The following is a 21,584-nucleotide window of genomic DNA, read 5'->3' as shown; positions in this document are numbered from 1 at the left end:
GCAATACTGGGTGTACCAAGGTACACCTACAGTACATCTATCCTCCGCGAGCTGCACTGGCTCCCTACTGGTCTCCGAGCACGATTCAAGGTGCTGGTTATTACCTTTAAAGCCCTACATGGCCTAGGGCCCGGATATCTGCGAGACCGTCTGCCGCACACCTCCCAACGACTGATAAGATCACACAGGTTGGGCCTTCTCCAGGTGCCATCAGCCAGACAATGTCGGCTGGCCGCTCCCCGGGTGAGGGCCTTCTCTGTAGCTGCTCTGACCATATGGAATGAACTACGCCCAGAGATCCGGACCCTACCCACTCTCATGGCCTTCCGAAAGGCTATCAAAACCTGGCTATTCCGGCAGGCTTGAGGCTGTTGACCTTTTGACCGAGGTCCAGCCCTGATTAGACTGGGTGCATGATGTGTTTTAATCTGTTTTCCTCTGTTTGTTTTTAACCCTTATTTTTAAAATCTATTTTCTGTAAGCCGCCCGGAGTCCTTCAGGATTGGGCGGCCTATAAATTTAATAAATCCAATCCAATCCATTATGGTAGCATCTCCAACTGAAAAAGTTGTTTTTCAGTTCCAGGTGGATTGGTGTATTTAATCCTGAAAACACTACCTATGTAATTTGTAAATGTAAATAAATAAGACGATAGGCTGAAGAAGGAAGAAGCTCTGCCCACCCGCCCAGACATTTCTGCACATGCGCAGAAGCATCCCACGTGCACACACAAGCAAACCAGTAGTAAAAAAAAATGGAAATCCACCACTGATGTTTTTATTTTTAATAGACACACTAAGTCTATCCCAAATGAAAAGGCATTTTGAATCATTTATAATGCAGAATCTCACAGTTTATACAATAAGGATATTTAGAACAGACAAATAAATGGAAATTGTTCTCGGAATGTAACCAATGTTAGACCCACTTAAATCAAATATACCCAATTTAAAAGCAAAAGACATTTTCTGTAGCCTCCATAACATTTCTTAACAATAAGACAGTAAGACATACAATTTTCAGATAGGCCATAATATATATTTTTCTAAAGTTTATTCAATTTATTTTAATCCACGAAAACACAAATATGTTTCACAACAATGTCTCTCCAAAGAAAATTCATAATACAAAAACTTCTATTTAATTTATATTATTTGAATGCATTTTTTTATTCCAATGCTAAAACTGTCTTTTAAAGTTTGGATTCTTTTACATAAACTGCCAATGAGAGCTCATTTAGTTGTAAGTGATTAATTTACAGTTCTCTTATTATATGTGTTTTGGATCTCTGACTATATTAATTTTTCTTGTTGCTACAATGATAACATAAATTTTCACCATTTTAGGCAATAGTTGTAAGTGCAAATGATCTTAAAATACAGTCAGAGGATTATTATGAATGTAACAGAGTTCTATACAGTTTTGCTATTCCGTATACAATTTCTATGTATATCCCAGGATTGACCTACCCATCTGGAAATTACAAAATCTATTTTAAAAACACAAAAATATGACTTATCCTAGCAGTATTTTATACCAGCATTTACTGACTTCTAACATATGATAAAAATAAAATAAATGAAGCACATTGAATGTATCTTTTTGAATTATTTCCATGCCCTTTTACTAGCAATAGCTATATCTTTGCATAAGTGTATGACTTGGAAAATACATGGAAAACTGAAGTGCTCTTTTTACATTATGTGATTGAGAGGAATGAGGCTTAGAATGGAGCAGTTCCTAATAGTCAAGCTCCGCTTGGCACATCACAAGCATCCTGCCATCAAAGGCTAAAAGGGGAGAGGATAAATGGGCAATAAAGTTGTCTGTGTGATGGGAAATAGGGAGGGGGGAATGACAGGTGATAAAGACCAGAGAAGCTTGGAGACAGTTTGTACCACCATCCAAGGCCTGGCACCCTGAGAAAGAATGTGAATTACACCAAAACATCTCAGCATTCTCAAAACACTTTGACTTTGAGTTCTGATTAGCTGAAGACAGACTGGTCACAGAGGAAGGGCTGGGATGAGGGGAAACCTTTCTGTATCTTTTGAGCATAGGAAACCCAGAGCTCACCTGACATTATTGCAGCCAACATCTTTTAGTAAAAAGAACTTTTTGTTTCAACCAAATGGAATCAAAGGCCTTTCTTTTCTAAGGGATCAGATTGAAGTAGGTCTGACATTAGGAAAACCCTGCAGTTGTGGTCAACATGGAGAGGAAATTGCGTCTACCGAGGGGACCATGCAAAGATGTCAGCTTAAGGAAGTGATCAAGAAGAGATCAAAGCTTGGGGGAAAGCATCCTCAAAAACCACTCCTGGAGGGCTGGATCTATCCTAGTGGCTGGAAGAGGATGACCCACTAAGACCCTAATGGTCTGACTGGCCAGAAGACCCCTTGATCAGATGCTTCCGAGACAGATTAAGTGAGAAGGTCTACAACACCTCTGTCTCCAGGGGAGGACCCCCCCCTTCCAGAGTTGGTATGTCCTTGCTTGACCTGGCTTGATCCAAATATCAGCCAAGCTGTGGATGGTGAAGATTCTACCCTGAAAAGAAGGAGGCTCAGTAACAGCTGTTACATTAGCAAGCTCACACTGATGCTCTGCTGGCTGCTTTAGGTGCAGGAAGGAGGGGCACTGAACTGCTGACTGCTGAGCTGCATGCCCAACCCAGATCGCAACTCCTAGTCCTGCCAAAAAAATTGGCAAAACTGCCATAGAGAACCCATGGCACAGCCCTGAAAGGAATATAAGTCATAGAGTCCAACACATCTCCCAAGGATGGTGAGAGAACTCCAACCAGCCTGGTGGACAGTACAGTGGAAAACATATCAAACTACAAAAATGATCCCCCGGTAAGTCATCCAGTCAATCCAGTGACCATCCCTATAGAACTGGTGATTCAATCCAAGTGGAGCATAGTAGCCCTCTTGGACTTGGGGTGCACCAGATGTCTGGTTAACCCTGCCCTGGTTGAGAAATTAGGTGTGACACCCATTGGATCACTCATGTAATGTGTTTGAAGGAGCAACCCAGATAACTTGATCTGATATCATTTCCACCTTAAGAGAAATGTTAACCAAGTAATATAAACCAACAGAAAAGAAAACTATTGGGCATTCATGTGCTGACCTAAAAATGAAGCATTAGTAGCCCTCTCAACTACTCATGAGGATTCAAGTAATATGAAAAGGTGAGACAACTGTAGCAGCAAGCTTTACCTCTGGCTTACATACATTCAGTTAAATTCATCCATGTGTTCAATTGTACAGGGATGGAGATCCTTCTAGTTTTGGTAAGTTGGAAATAAATATATAAACGTTATATAACAAAATAAACCATATGCTGACTTCTAAGTTGATTGTTAAAATAATTTTTATTTAGAGATGTTAGGTCTTTATCAGAATTGAAAAGCCTGATCTTTCTTTTAAGAAGACAATGTCCATATCATATCATATCATATCATAAGCCAGATTTATCAGTGCACATACCTATGTGCAATGACCCACTTATCCCTTCAAGTCTGTGGATTGGTCAGCTAGTCATAGGATTTACTATGTACTGTGTGAATTTAGTGCAAAAGTAACTTGTGGAAAAGAACATTGTCATAAATTTAACTTAAGATAGAGACCCCTCCCCCTTCATAGATTACTGCCTTGTTGTGGCGAAGGGCCTTGCATAGTTTAATGAAGCTATGAGCTATGCCGTGCAGGGCTACCCAAGAAGGAGAGGTCATAGCAGAGAGCTATGACAAAATGTGATCCACTGGAGAAGGAAATGGCAACCCACTCCAGTATCTTTGCCATGAAAACCCCATGGACACTACCAAAAGGCAAAAAGATATGATGCCGGAAGATGAGCCCCTCAGGTCAGAAAGTGTCCAATATGCTACTGGGGAAGAGCAGAGGGCTAGTACTAGTAGTGCCAGAAAGAGTGAAGTGGCTGGGCCAAAACTGAAAGGATGCTCAGCTGTGGATGTATCTGGTGGTGAAAGGAAAGTCCAATGCTGTAAAGCTCTATACTCCTTAGGAACTTGGAATGTAAGATCCATGAACCAAGGCAAGCTGGAAGTGGTCAAACAAGAGATGACAAGACTGAACATTGACATCTTAGGAATCAGCAAACTAAAATGGACAGGAATGTGAATTTAATTCAGGTGACCACCAGGTATAGAATTTACTTCAGGTGACCATCAGGTATATTACTGGGGGGGGGGGCAAGAATCCCTCAGAAGAAATGGAGTAGCCTTCATAGTCAATAAAAGAATAGGAAAAGCAATACTGGGATATAATCCCCAAAATGACAGAATGATCTCAGTTCGAAAGCAAGACAAACCATTCAACACCACAGCAATCCAAGTCTATGCCCCAACCACTGGTGCTGAAGAGGATGAACTTGACCGGTTTTTGAAACCCTATAGCACCTTATAGAATTAACACCAACAAATGATGTCCTTATCATCATGGGGGATTGGAATGCTAAAATAGGAAGCCAAAAGATAACCAGAATAACAAGCAAGTTTGGCCTTGGAGTACAAAATGAAGCAAGGCACAGGCTGATAAAATTTTGTCAAGAGAATATGATGGTCATAGCAAACACTGTTTTCCAACAACCCTAGAGATGACTCTACACATGGACATCACCAGATGGTCAACAAAAAAATCAGATTGACTATGTGCTCTGCAGCCAAAGATGGAGAAGCTCTATACAGTCAGTAAAAACAAGACCAGGAGCTGACTGTGGCTCAGTGAAGAGGAACTAAAGATCCTCTTGATACAGGTGAAGAAGGACTGTGCAAAAGTTGGCTTGAAACTCAACATTAAGAAAATTAAGATCATGGCATCTGGTCCTCTCAATTCCTGGCAAATAGATGAGGAAGAAATGGAGGTAGTGACAGATTTTATTTTCCTGAGCTCCAAGATCACCGCAGATGGGGACTGCAGCCAAGAAATTAAAAGACGCTTGCTCCTGGGGAGGAAAACTATGGCAAATCTACACAGTTTATTAAAAAGCAGAGACATCACCCTGCCAACAAAAGAACATATAGTCAAGGCTATGGTTTTCCCATTTGCAATGTATGGCTGTGAAAGTTGGACCTTAAGAAACACTGAGCGTCAAAGAATTGAGGCCTTTGAACCATGGTACTGGAAAAGACTCCTGCAAGTACCTTGGATTGCAAGACTATCAAACCGGTCAGTTCTAGGGGAGATCAACCCTGACTGCTCTTTAGAAGGCCACATCCTGAAGATGAAACTCAAATACTTTGGCCACCAAATGAGATGGAAGTACTCACTGGAGAAGAGCCTAATGTTGGGAAAGATTGATAGCAAAAGAAGAAGGGGACGACTTCTTTTGGGGAGGAGGAGGAGGTGGTTGAATGGATTTACCGAAGCAGTAGGTATGAGCTTAAATGACTCCAGAGGATGGTACAGGACAGGAAGGCCTGGAGGAATATTGTCCATGGGGTCGCAAAGGGTCAGACGTGATTTCGCAACTAACAACAGAGACTTCTCCATTGTTTATTCCCACTGGAAGTTTCCAGTGTGCTACATTTGCATGACACAGTAAGCCCTTATAAATTAAAGATCGTTATTTCCAAATGTGTGGTATGGCAGTGAAGGAACAATCTGTAATGTTTTATGTGTAAATTAATGTCAAACCAACCTGTTTTGTATTACTATTTGAACTGCACAAGTGAATTTAGATGAGAGCTAGAGAGTTTCTGAAAATCCAATTGCTGCACTATATATTTAAGTGGCTATTATATACATTATTATAGTAGAGTGCCCATGGGGTGAGCTATGGATGCATAAGCGATATAACATATTCTTAATCTTTTGCAATTAAGATAGGTAATCACAGGGATAATTTAATCTAAAGTTAAATTTAAAAACACCCCACACCTCAGCAAAAAGTATTATCAATACTTACATTTTCTGTTGTTCCAGTAATTACATGGAGACCATCATATGTAGATTTAATGTACATGCCCTAAGAAAAAGACATCATGGGAAAGAATTTCAAAAGTTTTTCCATACTATCATCCAACATACATTTCTCATCTATCTAAAATTCATCTGCTAACAATTGAGTTATACAATAGAATACTACTTTGAATTTTTTTTTTAAAAAGTGATTCCATCCCATTCCATCCCACTCCCAGAGCCAAGGTGGCGCAGTGGTTAAATCCAGCACTGCAGGCTACTGCTAGATCAGCAGGTCAGCGGTTCAAATCTCACCGGCTCAGGGTTGACTCAGCCTTCCATCCTTCCGAGGTGGGTAAAATGAGGACCCAGATTGTTGGGGGCAATATGCTGACTCTCTGTAAACCGCTTAGAGAGGCCTGATAGGCCTATGAAGCGGTATATAAGTCTACTGCTATTGCTATTGCTATTGCTATTCCTGAAAAAACAACCAAGATTAATGTATATTAGATGTAAATTATTTTAAATTTTGTGGCAACTATCTTTGGATGCTATTCATTTGTTTGTAATGATTCATCATCTGACTTAGATTTGTGTGATATGAAGCATATTCTCAATCTTCAAGCAACAACTCTAATGAATCATAAAATTATTTAAAATAATTCCATATGGCAGCATGTACTACCCTGGAGTGGGAAACATAGTCTCACTTTTATAAGTGCAATCTATAGGTACACCTTTATAAACCATAAAGGCAGACAAAAATACTGGGCAAATCCAGATGTGTACTGAATCAAATCAGGCACACTTCTCAGATGTGTCAATCATTTTATACTACACAACATATGGTTTCATGCTAACAGGAAGCTATATAGGGTTTCCCATAATTATTGAAGTAATATCTTAACGTTTTTAAAAATCCAAAGTTTCAAGAAGTCACCAGGAAAGAAAATGAAGAAAGATTGTAAAAGGCAAGGCCATCTTTTCATGATAAAAACTGGGTCAATTCTTCAATAAAATAAGAAGAATGTACTGATTTCACAGGATTTAATATATAATGTTTTAATAAACATGTCCATTGAAATATATGCTGATTGAAACAAAAAATAGGTAATTATGCAACAGGGAATTATTATAAAGCATTTCAAATCATAACCACTGAACTATTTACTTACAGTACTAACAGGATTGAAGGAAATAAATAATAAGTTACTCTTTTATAAAAGTGTTTAATGTATCAATAAGCTATAAAATTCTTCCTGTTGCAAATTAACTACAAAATGTAATCAGTAAAGACAATACACATTGACTTGCTAAAACTCCTCTGAAAAACAGGAACATAAGTCTGAGACAGGGCCACCATTTGGTTAGATAGGAACATCCGCCGCCTAGGGCGAAACTGTAAGGAAACAAAGATAAGATAACTGGGGTTCTGCAGGAAGGGTCATGCTGACCCTTTGTAGTGTAAAATGACTTAAAAGAATCACTTGGGAGATGGGGAGGGCTTCTTCTTAGGCGTGCGTGGCGTGCAATGTTTAGGGGGTATAAATTGTATAGCTTGAAAACTGTTTTTTTTGCTCTCCTTGTATTCAATTCATTTGGGAAGGGACTTGGAGGCCACACTTGTAATCGCTTTTCATTTTTCTGCAATAAACCTTTGAATTGTGAACCAGACTTGTTTTTGTATTGTGAGGATTAAATTATTTGGGTCTTACATCTCACCCGGATCAATAAAAAGGTTTCTAATATATGTAAGCATTTATTTTGCAAAGTTATAAATTTGATTCAAGAACTGTGTGAAATTGATGTATAATCAGTTGATACATATAATTCAACACTGAAATTTAGTAAAATTCTCAATAGATTAAATTTCTTTTTAAATTAATATTTAAGACATAGCATAAAATACCTTAATTCTATGAACTTTACTGAAAAAGCTTGTATTCTTTATAATTTACAATGTTTCCAAATGTTCAAATGAATATAAAGCCTACAGTGAATATAAACTTCCAAATTCATGCTGATACAAATGTAGGTTATATTTCTCCATTTTATTTTTTACAGTACTCATTGATACATTTCTTAAATGAGAGATCCAGTCTGTCTCTATGGTTTTAATATTTTTGAATGCATAATTGGTAGATAGGTCTAGTGTGCCAGGTGAAGAAGCTGAGTTCCAGTTTTACTCTGTTGAACTCATGATTATGATCAGTTGACCTAAAGCAGCAATTTATTTGTGCTTTTATATTCCTGGTAAATAGAAATGACTAGATATAATTGGCTCTCCTTTTGATGGGGGAGAGAAATTCTAAGGAAGGTGTAGTAACAACTTTGAAAAAAGTATTTCTATGTATCATCACACATAATTATAATTAGTCTCCAACTTTTTTCAATAAACAAGACTCTCAAATGATTAAGTCTGGATTTACTTTTAGTTGTTCTTTGATGAAAATGATTAAATTTTCTTAATTTGCACCATTATTTAAAATCTGCTTTAAGAACACTTCAATATGTCCCATAAAAAACTCTAATACTTCCTTTTATTGAACCCTGTCAAATTCTTTTCCTGAAGAAGTTAGCTTCATATATCAAATTACCTTGGTTAAATATATTTTTAGTCTACTTTAATTTTAAGGAGGTTTTTTTAACTAGCTCCATTCTTTGTGGGATTTTTTAAAAAAATGTTACTATTATCATCAACCTTTTTGTTGTTCTGTCTTAAATAACAAAGTTATTTAACAAAGTTTAACTCCATATCATTTGAACCTTCCTGAAGCTGGGATTGGAGCTGCTGGATATAAGGGGTGAGTCAGAGAGACAAAGAGACTGAGGTGGGGGCCCGCGCCTTATGGCACGTGAATCATATATCTATAAACCAAAATAGCAATAATACATTCTGGATTAGTGTGCTTGAGATTGTGATTTTATTTTATTTCAAAATGACTGGCTTAGTTCAATGTAATAGCTGTTTTGCACCTGTCTTTCGCAGTACTCTTCAAATTTGGATACTGTCCCCTTTGTAAACAAATTACTAGTCTACATAGACAGATTACCTATCTAGAATCTCTAATCTGTGCTCTCCAAGCAGAAACTAGGTGTCTACTTCAGCCATTCCACTCTATGGAGATACTACGCTATCAGCCCCCTCTACCACAAAGATCTTGCAGGAGAAGAGCAGTCTGGACAACCGTGGGATCTGGCAGGTTGAGAGCTGTGAACCATAAACACAAAGCTTTTGCTGTGACCCAACAAAACAGATATAGTGCCCTTGCTGACCTTAATGGGGACACTAAAGAGATAGGTCAAGGTAGTTGTGATAATGATGACTCAAATAAGCAGGGGATCATGGTCCAAAATGAAGAACTTTCTTCGGAAAGGCGAAATGGGGAACCAGGTATCACACATCAGTCGCAGAAGAAGAGCAAGGTGTGCAAAAAGAGAAGTCACCTTCTGGTTGGTGATTCAATCATAAGGGATGTAAATTTAGGAAAGGATATGGACGTTTTAAAAGCGGTCACGTGTTTGCCAGGTGCTACTGTCAGCAGAGACAAGAGGCGTATTTTTAAGATAGTCAAGAATGCAAGTAAGGACTGTGACGTTGATGCTATTATACATCTTGGCACTAATGATCTGTCCCAGAAAGATGTACTTTCCGTGCAGAATGATTTCCAGAACTTGGGGTATGAACTTAATAGTATAGGTTGTAGGCTTATCTTTTCAGAGGTTTTACCAGTATATAAGGAACAAAAAGGGAAGGGCCAGCATGTAGCAGAGTTTAATGTGTGGCTAAAGGAGTGGTGTAAAAGGGAAGGCTTTGGTTTTATTAGTCATGATCCCTGCAGCTAGTCCAATGAAAAACTGTACAAAAGAGATGGTTTGCACCCATCCAAGAAAGGGACTGGGTTATTTTGCATTAAATTCACAGGTTTTCTGGATAAACATTTAAACTGAACAGCAGGGACAGGGAATTAATTGATACAGAACATTTCTGACCCCAGCCATCTAAAACTCATAGGGTTATCAGTGCATGTAACATAGATGTTTGGGCGGGAAAGATTATCACTCCTGCTGTCAAGCAAAACCAAGCATTTAATAGTGATTGCCATACTATGTGCATGAATCATACAAGTGGCAAGAAAATAGGGGCAGTCAGGCATAACACAGGTTATGTAGACAGTAAACACAAGGTCAATCAAAATGGACTCAAATGTCTATACACTAATGCACAGAGTATGAGAAATAAACAGGGCAAATTAGAAATTCAAGTAAAAGAGGGCAGATACGATATTATTGCCATTACAGAAACTTGGTGGGATGAAACCGACAAATGGAGCATACAGCTAGAAGGATTTAAATTATTTAAAAGAAATAGACCAAATAAAAGAGGAGGTGGAGTTGCACTATATATAAGAAATAACTACATCTCTACAGAAATAGAGCGCAACAATGAGAACTATCATGAATGCATTTGGGTCAATATTAAAGGTTGGGGGGAAATGACATTGCCATAGGTCTATACTACAGGCCACCCAACCAAGAAGAGGAAGTAGATGAACTTTTTGCTAGTCAGCTAACTAAGGTATGTAGGGAGCACACCACAATAGTAATGGGAGATTTTAATTACCCTGACATCAACTGGGAAACAAATTCTGCACCAAGTGGAAGATCCAACAGGTTCCTAACAAACCCAGCAGACAACTTTGTTTCCCAAAAAGTAGAGAAGGGAACAAGGGGATCAGCCATATTGGACTTAATTCTCACTAACAGAGAGGAAATGATAGAAGGTGTTGAAGCCACAGGAACCCTGGGGGCAAGTGACCATGCAATATTGGAATTCAACATTATGCAAACACAAATAGTAGAACAAAGTCAAATTAGAGTCTTGGACTTTAAGAGAGCTTAGGAAAAAATCCATGGATAAGAATCCTCAAGGGGAAAACAACTCAAGAAGCTTGAGAAATTTTGAAAAATGAGATTACAAATGCCCAGTCTAGCACAATACCAATGAAGAAGAAAAATAACAGCTCCCAAAAGAAACCAGCATGGCTGCATAAAGAACTTTATGACAAATTGAAAGACAAAAAAGATAAGTATAAAAAGTGAAAAGAGGGGGACATAACTAAGGCAGAATATCAGCAAATAGCCCAAGCCAGTAAAGATGAAGTGAGGAAAGCTAAGGCTCACAATGAAGAAAGGCTTGCCACAAAAGTAAAAATTAACCAAAAAAAATGCTTCTTCCAACATGTTAAAAACAAGAAAAAGGTTGAGGAAACAATTGGTCCATTGCTAGGAGAAAGTGGCAAGAAGGTGACAAGCAATAGAGAGAAACAGAACTATTTAACTCATGTTTTGCATCTGTCTTTACACAAAAGGATAAAACAGTCCAACCCATCAAAAACAGCACCACAAAAATCAGATTAGGAACACAAATTGAAATAGGGAAGAAAATGGTAAGTGAGCACCTGTCTATCCTAGACAAGTTCAAATCACCAGGACTGGATGGATTACACCCCAGGGTTCTGAAGGAACTGGCAGACGAGATCTCAGAACCACTGAAGTATATCTTTCAGAGATCCTGGAACGCCGGGGAACTACCAGAGGACTGGAAAAGAGTTGATGTGGTTCCCATCTTCAAAAAGGAAAAACAATAGATCCAGGAAACTACAGACCTATCAGCCTGACCTCAATACTAGGAAGGATTCTGGAAAAGATAATCAAGCAACAAATTAGCGAACACCTAGAAGCAAACAAAGTAATAGCCAAAAGCCATCATGGGTTTGTCAAAAACAGATCATGCCAGACTAATCTTATTGCATTATTTGATAATGTGACAAAATTAATGAACCAGAGGAATGCCGTCGATATAGTTTACTTGGACTTCAGTAAGGCATTTGATAAGTAGACCATAACCTACTACTAGATAAAGTAGAAGAACGTGGGTTAGATAGCATCACCACCAGATGGATTCCTAACTGGCTGACCAACCGCACTCAACATGTAGTCCTCAATGGAACTGCATCTACATGGAGGGAAGTATGCAGTGAAGTACCCCAATGCTCTGTTTTAGGCCCAGTACTCTTCAACATCTTCATCAATGATTTGGATGAGGGAATAAATGGGGAAATCATCAAATTTGCAGATGACAACAAGCTGGCAGAAATAGTCAACACTCCAGAAGATAGGCTTAAGATACAGAAGGATCTTGACAAACTTGAACATTGGGCACTATCTAATAAAATGAAAGTCAATGGTGAAAAGAGTAAGGTTCTACATTTAGGCAACAAAAAAGAAATGCACAGGTACAGTATAGGTCAGTGATGGCGAACCTATGACACGCGTGTCAGTGCTGATACGCGTAGCCATTTGGGGTGACACGCACAGGATTTCATGCGATTCATCCTCGGCTCCTGCACGGCCGCCGAGGATGAAAGAATCTGTGCTGGAGGAACGGGGGGGGCGGGACGTGTGATCTCCCCCGCCCACACTCACTTACTGTATCACCGCCGCCCCTTTCTGAGCGCAGGGGCTGCTGGTAAGGCGTGCGTGCCGTGCGCACACACGTCATCAGCGCGACAAGGGAGGACCCGCAGGAGAGGAGCGCGGGAACAGTGCACGCCTCTCTCCAGTCAGGCCGGCACAGAGAGTCTACTCCTGGGACTGTCGGTTACGACCGCACCACAGCAGGGAACAGCGGAGTGCCAACGGGAACTGTGAGCACCATTAGCAGCAACTATAAATTGCGCAAAATTATGTTTTTGTCGAAGTGACACACAAGCAAGTTATGCTCGATTTTTTGCCGATTTTTGACACACCACGCCAAAAAGGTTGCCCATCACTGGTATAGGTGGTACCTTGCTCAGTAGTAGTAACTATGAAAGGGATCTTGGAGTCCTAGTGGACAACCATTTAAATATGAGCCAGCAGTGTGCAGCAGCTGCCAAAAAAGCCAACACAGTTCTAGGCTGCATAAATAGAGGGATAGAATCAAGATCACGTGAAGTGTTAATACCACTTTATAATGCCTTGGTAAGGCCACACTTGGAATACTGCATTCAGTTCTGGTCGCTACGATGTAGAAAAGATGTGGAGACTCTGGAAAGAGTGCAGAGAAGAGCAACAAAGGTGATTAGGGGACTGGATACTAAAACATATGAAGAACGGTTGCAGGAACTGGGTATGTCTAGTTTAATGAAAAGAAGGCCTAGGGGAGACATGATAGCAGTGTTCCAATATCTCGGGGTTGCCACAAAGAAGAGGAGTCAAACTATTCTCCTAAGCACCTGAGGGTAGAACAAGAAGCAATGCGTGGAAACTAATCAAGGAGAGAAGCAACTTAGAACTGAGGAGAAATTTCCTGACAGTTAGAACAATTAATCAGTGGAACAGCTTGCCTCCAGAAGTTGTGAATGCCCCAACACTGCAAGTCTTTAAGAAGATGTTGGATAGCCATCTGTCTGAAACAGTATAGGGTTTCCTACCTAGGCAGGGGGTTGGACTAGAAGACCTCCAAGGTCGCCTCCAACTCTGTTATTCTATTGTAAAGTTATATGTCTGGTTTTTTTAAAAAAACTGCAAGTATCCATTACCAGAAATTGCCCTCTGTTTTATATTACACAGACAATTTGCAGAGATATAGTTTAAAATAACTAAGATTTGGCCTAAATCTTTTGTCCTCCATATTATTTTATACTAATAGTTAAATGCCTTCCAAGATAAAGGATTGTTTGCTCTTGATTATATAGTTAAAATTTCATATTTATTTTCTGTCCATAAAAACTGCCATTTTGCTTTTTTATTTTTTTAAATGTGTATTTAGGAAATTCTGCAACATGATTTTATACAGTTCTTGCTGAACTTCCTTTGGTGTCTTATTTCTTGATAATTGCCTTGCAGATAATTTCTCCTTTGTTTTCCCTCCTTTTAGTTTTAATGGGCTCTTGATTTGGGGGATCTATAACAATTCGCTGCAGCCACCTTGCCATAGTGACCTTATCATGGGACAACTAGATACAGCCAACTTGCCACGGGAAAACTCACTGCAGGACAAGAGTTACACCAATATCAAAGAAATAGTGGAATAGAATAATTAAGGAAAGGAACAAAAGAAGGGACAAAATGAAATGTGAATGACAAAAAATAAAATGTTTATTTTAAATAATTGAATTGTTAAATTGTTCCACGGAGAGTTGGCTATGGTAAGTTGCCTTGTGGTGAATTGACTGTGGTGAAATGTCCCATTCTGGATTTTGAAGCTATGGATCTGGGTATTTTGTTACTACTAGACATAATTCTTTTCATTAAGCAGCAAAATATAACTCCAAAATCTTTAAAATTTGCAATGGGGATTCATCTTCCTATTCTGTACAAATGTTTTGTTGCTATTTTTTAGGGGGAAAATGTTAGGAACCGGGGGAGAGGCAGCTGCTTTAAAGGCCATCACCTCATCAGAAACCGGTTATCCTACCTATATGGTTCTGCCTAGCCAGCCCAAGGCTCAGCCTGGACACCAGCTACAACAGGTTCCAGGAACCCCAGTCGGTGAGGGAAGTGGTGACGGGGTTAGCATCAGCAGAACCAAAACTACGAAATGGACTACATACTGAAAATATGGCAAGGTTAACAGACTGTCCCAGTGGATGAGACAGCAGCCAGTTCCCCCGGGTCAGTAGCAAGAGCTGCCCCCTGGAGGGCCTGCATCAGCTGTCTGGCTTGGCTTCTTCTGGCCAAGGGACCCCTATAGGCTATTGGCAGCCCAGCCATGCCCCTGGAGCCACCACACCTGAGGGCTACCTTTGATGATGAGCCCACCAGGTTGTCTCTGTTCCTGAGCCAGGTTGTTAGTCACCTGAACCGCTTTGCCCACTTATACCCCAGCCACTGGGGTCGTGGTGATGGAGGCATTGGAGGGGGAAGCTGCAGACTGGGTAGCGAATCTTTATAGCGAGAATGCTTGAGAGTTGGGGGATACCAGTCTACTGTTGGAAGCCTTGCAAGAATGACCCAGAATGATTGAAGTGGTGATCCTGGGCTTGGCATAGCTGGACAAGTGGTGGCAGGCTCCAGGAGGCTGAGGATAGGCCAGGGTCCCCTTTCTCCACTGCAGAGCAGGTCTGTAGGAAGAGGACCTATGCCAGAGCTGTGAGGCTCCAGAAAATGGAGAGCCTTCCCTACCCTTCTGTGTACATGGACTTAGTGGACATGTTAGTGAAAAGAAATGTGATGTTCTGCCTCCCCACCATCCAATTAACTGTGCCATTGAGATCATCCCCGGGGCAAAATAGCCCAAACCCAAGATTTATTCAATGGCACCCTGGGAGATGGAGGAGCTGTGATACTACATCGATATGAACCTGGTCAGAGGGTTCATTCAGCTGGCATGCTCCAAGACCACCGCCCCTGTATTGTTTAAGGGAAAAAAGATGGATCAATGCATTTGTGTGTGGACTTTAGGGGCATAAACGTGGTGTGTGGGTAAAATATGTACCTGCTATTCCTGATGAAGGACATGTTGGTCCACCTGGCTAGGGACAAAATCTTCACTAAACTGGACTTACAGGAGGCATAGTATAGGGTTCGCATAAGGGATGGGGACGAGTGGAAAACTGCCTTCAACTGCCCCCTGGGGAGCTATCACTTAAAGGTGATGCTGTTTGGGTTGCAAGGGGCCTCTGTGGTGTTCATGAACCTCATCAACATGGTGCTGCATGAGCACCTGAACAAGGGGGTGGTGGTTTATTTGGGCGATATTCTAGTATATACTGTGACAATGGATGAACATATCTAACTAGTATAGTCGGTGTTGGAAAAATTACTGCAGAATATTTGTACATAAAACTATCCAAGTGCGAATTCCACCAGACCCGTTTGGACTATTTGGGGTACTGGATTTCTGGCGTGGGGGTGAAGATGGATCCCACAAAAGTGAAAGCTGTCCTGAAATGGCAGGCACTCAGGATGCATAGGCAGTTGCCGAGTTTCCTGGGGTTCGTGAACTTCTATAGACAGTTCATTCCCAGTTCAGAGCCCAGGTAGCTCTGCCACTCACCAACTTACTAAAAACTAAACCTGCCGCAACTGAGCATTGGCCCAATCAACCCCTCCAGTAGACTATGGGGTGCCTTTGGGCCTTTGAAACTCTGAAGGCCCTGTTCACCCAGGAGCTGATCCTCAGACACCCAACCAACCCTTCATCATCCAGGCTTGTGCAAGAGACGTAGCTGTTGGAACCATCCTTTTGCAGCACAACAACAAAGGCAAGTTGCAACCATGCAGATATATCTCCAGGAAGCTCACCGCCACAGAACAAAGGTGGGCAATTTTGGAAAAAGAACTATTCTCAGTGCGTTGGGTGCTGCTGACATGGCAACATTTCCTGAAGTGGCATATAGTGCTGTTCAAGATGTGGATGGACCTTACAGGCCATATGGAAGTTATTGCCAAAACAAGTGTGATAGGCACAGTACTTCAGGAGCTTTCAATTTTCTTTAAAATAACTTCTTATCAAGAACTTCTTAGTGGATGCCTTGTCCTTGGTTGCTGCAATACAAAAGCAGTCAGGAGGAAGTAGTACTTGTGATCATTCCTCCGGCCCAGCCAGTTGCGAAAATTGTAGCTGGCTGACAAGCTAAGGGAGGGGCAGGATCTGAAGCAAATGATCTGACCCAAATCCTGAAAACCACATTATTAACTGACCCCTGGTTCCTAAGGAACCAATAGTTGTTAACCCACAGGGAGAGGTTAGCATGGAAGGGTACTAAACTGTACATTCCTGGTGTATTGCAAACACAGGTCCTACAACATTGCCATGATGTCAGGCAAGCCGGTCACTTCGGATGTCACTTCGGATGTTACACCTGGTCAATAGGCAGTTCTGGTGGCCACAGATGAAGAGAGATATCAAGGCTTGTGCCACCATGAAAAAGAGGCTGGGATGGCCTCCAGGTCTCCTATAATTGCTATCCAATGTCACTGTTCTGACTCCAAAACCAAGAAACAAAAATAAAAGGTTCGATTAACTGCTTTTAATTCTTGCAGGCCTGGAAATATCAGCACATATCAACCAAAACAAAGGCAGCAATAACCATTGCTGCTTTTCCACCAATTTAACCTTCCACCATGCACGCCTGCCCACCTACATGGCTATAATACTTCTTGAGAGGCCTGGAATCTTCCTGTGGGGCCTAGTTCTTTCTTCTGCCAGCCTGTGCTCCAGATGATTGTTGGCCGGCTGCTTCTTTGTCATCAACCTCCCATGCCATGAGTACACTGTTTTTCATTAGCCCAGTAAACTTACCCCCCCCCCAAATGGCAACCCTGAGATGGTCCGCCAGAGGCTCACCATTTCAAGGGTTGACAGGCGGCTCCCCTCTACCATGGACATGGCATCTAGAAGATAAGCAAAGACCACAATTAGTTGCCTATTGCACAGGGTCCCACACAATCACTCTTGTCTGGTTTTTGAGGGTGCTTCTGACTCCTCACCCAAGATGCCTCTGACAGGGGATACCAATTCCACTGTACCAAGTATTGTATCCCCCTCCCATGAATGCAAGAATCTAGGTCCACTCAACCTCATAGTGCACCTCTCCCCCACTTGAATGGCCCCAAGTTCATGCTTTGGGATACCACGTACCTCTGAGGTTACATGTTTCAACAGACTACTGTGGAATACTGGGTGTATTCTCTCCAATAGATGAGGGAGCTTCAGTTCCAATCTGACTGAGTTGATTATATGGACTAATGGAAATGGAGCCAGAAATTTAGGGGCTAGTTTATGGTAGGTCATCTTCAGACATAGGTATTTGGTGGAGAGGTATACCTCCTTGCCAAATCAGAATGGGGTCTGGGGGCTCCGCTTCTTGTTGGCCTGGATCTTTTGGGTCTCTGCCACCTTCCTTAATGCTACTCTCACCTCCTCCCATACCATTTGCATGTTGTCCATCCACTCTGTCAGGCTAACAGATGAGGGGGGTTCCCGAGGGTACTCAGGAATGGGGACAAGCTCTATCCCATTGGCCATTTTGAATGGGATGAACCATGTGCTGCTGTGCACTGCTGCTGTTGTTGTATGCTACTTCTGCGAAGGGTAGGAGGTCAGCCCAATTAGTCTGTTCATAATTTACATAGCATCTGATGTATTGCGCAATCATGGCATTGGCTCTCTTGGTAGCTGGATGGAATATGTAACTCAGGCCTTGAGATGACCCAATCGTTCTAAAAAACTCCCACCAAAATTTGGCTGTGAATTGCACTCCCTGGTCCAAGATGATCCTCCATGGGATCCCATGGAGGTGGTATATGTGGGTGATGAACATCTTCATCAACTTACATACTGATGGGAGGCCCGGACAAGCCACAAAGTGGGCTTGCTTTGAGAATAGGTCAATAATTGTCCATGTAACAGTATTTCCATTACTCTCAGAGAGCTCTATGATAAAATCCATGGTTATTTCTTCCCATGGTCGAGTGGTATTAGATACAGTTGTAAGAGGCCAGGTGGTTTCTCTGGTAATTTTTCATTGTTGCACAGATTGTACAGCTCCGGACAAATCCCTCTAGGTCTTTTTTCAATTTTGGCAACCAAAATTGATGGTTGACCAGGTGTAGGGGTTTTAGGAACCCAAAGTGACTAGCTGACTTTGCATCAAGGCACTGCTGCAGCACAGCCTTCCGCTGGGTGTGAGGGACATATAATTTTCTCCCCTTCCACACCAGGCCATCTGTCTGGGTTTACATCTGCTAGTTCTCCTGAAACCATAGGTTGGTGGGCAGAGCCGCCTTCAAGGAGCAGGTCATCTCATCCAGTCCCATTTCATTGTTGCATTGCCTGCTCTTGGGTTGTGGCTTGTGCCATGGATTACAGAGGAGGTATAATAGCTTGAACTATGTCTCCCCATCCACTATTGTACTGTAGAATCCTTGATAGGGCATCTCTAGAAAATTATTCCCCCTAGGAATATACTTCAGAGTAAAGTGGAAGCATTTAAAATACTATATCCACCTGAACTGTTTGGGGGACAACTTGCATGGAGTTGGGCTTCAAGTTCTTGTGATTCGTCCACACTTTAAAGGATACATGACTCCCCTCCAGCAGATGCTGCCATGTCATCAGTGCCCATCACACTGCATAGGTTTCCTTTTCCCATATCGCCAACTGTCTTTCGGTGTCGAGTTTACGGTATAGTCACACGGTTGGAGATTACCCTGCTTGTTAGTTTGGAGAAGGACAGCTCCCACGGCCATGTTGCTAGTATCAGCTTGGACCACAAATACTTGCTCCAGATCTGGATGTTTTAGGGTAGGCTCCTAAGAAAACAGCATCAACAGGCTCTTTGACATACCATTATCCATTGTAGTGGTTGATTGGGTCTTATTTTCCCCATTGTGTGCTTTGTCTTAAGAAGGTTGGTTAGTGGTAGGGCCACTCATGCAAACAAAGGGATGGAATTCCGGTAAAAATTTGTGAATACTAGGAAATTTTGCAATTGCTTGCAAATCTTAGGGACCTGCCAGTTCATAACCACTTGCACCTTTGCTGGATCCATCTCCACCCCAGTGTTCGACACACAATATCCTAAGTAGTCCAACCGGTGGTGGAACTAGCATTTGGACAACTTTACGTAGAAATTTGCCACCAAGAGTTTTTCCAGGATGCTGCGCACCAACTGGACATCCATGGTTTTGGTATCAGGATGTCATCAAGATATACAAGTATTCCTTTATATAAATGCTAGTGCAAGACATCGTTAATTAATTGCATAAACACTGCTGGAGCTCCTTGCAAGCCAAATGGCATTACTCTGAATGGATAACTTCCTGGGGGACAGTTGTAAGCAATTTTCCATGTCCCCTTCCATGATCCAGACTGGTAATATACCTCCCTCAAGCTGGTGAGAATATGACCCTCGGTCAAACAGGACAGCAGGTCCTTCATGAGAGGGAGTGGATATGTATTTTTGCTGCACACTCCATTGATCCCCCTAAAGTCCACACACAGCGTTAGTGTCCCATCCTTCTGTTTTATGAACAGGACTAGAACTGCAATCTGGGACCTAGCCAGCTGGATGAATACCCTAGCCAAGTTTCTATATATATAAAGCCATAGTTTCAGTGATTGTTAACCTTTTTGGCACTGCTAAAATTGGAGTGTGGGTGTTCACGCCGAAGCACCAGAACCTGGAAGAGAGCAGCTGGCAAGTGTGCATGAATGTAGCAACCAGTTGCTCTTCTGGGTTTCATCATCTGCAAGTGTGCCACCCTGCTGCTCTCTTTTGGGTTCCAGTGCATGTACCAGAACCTGGAAGAGAGCAGCTGGCTGGCACGCATGCACACAACAGAACCAGAAACAGCAGTTGGCAATGATGTGCATGCCCACAGAGAGGGCTGTGTGTTCCACTTCTGACACACAGCAAAAGACAGAAGGTCTGCCCAATTGGACTGCTGATAGTTCATGTAGCCCCTCAGGAACTGCTCTACCATGAAGTTCAGTCTCTCTGCCCCCGCCCCTTGGTGTTGAGTGAAAAGCTGAGCTAAGGCTTTGGAATGACCCAATGGACTGCAGGAACTCCCTCCAGAACTTAGCCACGAACTGGACCCCTCTGTCTGAGATAATTCTTTGAGGTATTCCATGCAGGCAGTAGATGTGCTTCAGGAAGTTTGGTCAGCTGGTGCACTGAGGGTAGTCCACTGCAGGATATAAAGTGTGCCTGTTTGGAGAATAGGTCTATTATTGTCCAAATCACCATGTTTTCCTCACTTTTTGGCAACTCTACAATAAAGTCCATTGCAATCTCCTTCCACAGCTTCGTTCGTTCTTCTACTGGTTGCAGCTGTCTGGGGAGGTTTCCCAGTCGTCTCTTCATTGTGGTGCAATTTTTCACGTAACTGTCCATATCTTTCTTTTTGCCAGACCACCAGAACTGCCTCCAGGTTAAGTGTAAAGTCTTTAGGAACCCAAAGTGGCCTGCCGGTTTGGTGTTGTGGCTCCTCTGGAGAATTAGGGTGCATAGGGATTCTGGGACATAGGATTTTGTCCCGTTTCATGCGAGGTCATCTCTTTTTGTTAAGATGTGTTGGTTGTTTCAGAACCAGGGGTCTGCTAGCAGTTCAGTTTTGAGTCCCGTGGTTAGATCGCTTGCTGGTTGGTCTTGCCGGTCATGGCGTTGTCATCTGGTGGTCACTTGGGTAGCTATTTGAGTAGGGGGAATGATGGCATCCACTACCTGCTCATGTTCGCATTTGTACTGGAGCATGCAGGAGAAAGTTCCTTCCCACTGAAATGTGCTTTAATACGAAGTCAAAATGGTTGAAGTATTGAACCCATTGGACGTGTTTGGGTGAAAATTTCTGTGGGGTCCTGAGAGCCTCCAGAGTTTTGTGGTTTCTGGCCGCCTTCCAACAGGTGTTGTCAGGTTAGCAGTGTCCATCTCACCGTGAAGGCCTCCTTTTCCCATGCAACCCATCATCTCTCTGTGTCTGTGAGCTTGTGGGAGGTGTAGGCGCAGGGCTGTAAGTTTTCTTGGCTGTTTCTTTGGAGTAGCACTGCTCCCACTGTCATGTCGCTGGCGTCTGTTTGGATCATGAAGGGTTGCTCAGGTCAGAATGCTTCAGCACTGGTTCCTTTGCAAACATTTCTTTTAGTGTTTCAATATAATACAA

The 21,584-nt window shown here is 42.0% G+C and overlaps 1 protein-coding gene across 7 annotated transcripts in view; it reads right to left on the bottom strand.

Annotated features, from left to right (window-relative positions):
- CNKSR2 (connector enhancer of kinase suppressor of Ras 2) overlaps positions 1-21,584 on the bottom strand; it is a 270,841-nt gene that overhangs the window by 142,858 nt on the left and 106,399 nt on the right. For all 7 annotated transcript variants that reach the window (XM_087726468.1, XM_087726467.1, XM_014057257.2 and 4 more), the window contains one exon: positions 5,935-5,994. In XM_087726468.1, coding sequence (XP_087582594.1) covers positions 5,935-5,994 — 60 coding nt within the window. The remainder of the gene's footprint in view (positions 1-5,934; positions 5,995-21,584) is intronic.

Source organism: Thamnophis sirtalis, unplaced genomic scaffold (assembly GCF_051295495.1).
Source record: "Thamnophis sirtalis isolate CommonGarterSnake01/CBP01778 unplaced genomic scaffold, rThaSir2_p1.2 scaffold_12, whole genome shotgun sequence".
Classification (NCBI taxonomy): Eukaryota; Metazoa; Chordata; class Lepidosauria; order Squamata; family Natricidae; genus Thamnophis; species Thamnophis sirtalis.
The sequence above is the reverse complement of the archived record's forward strand: the minus strand, read 5'-3'. Positions and strand labels throughout refer to the sequence as shown.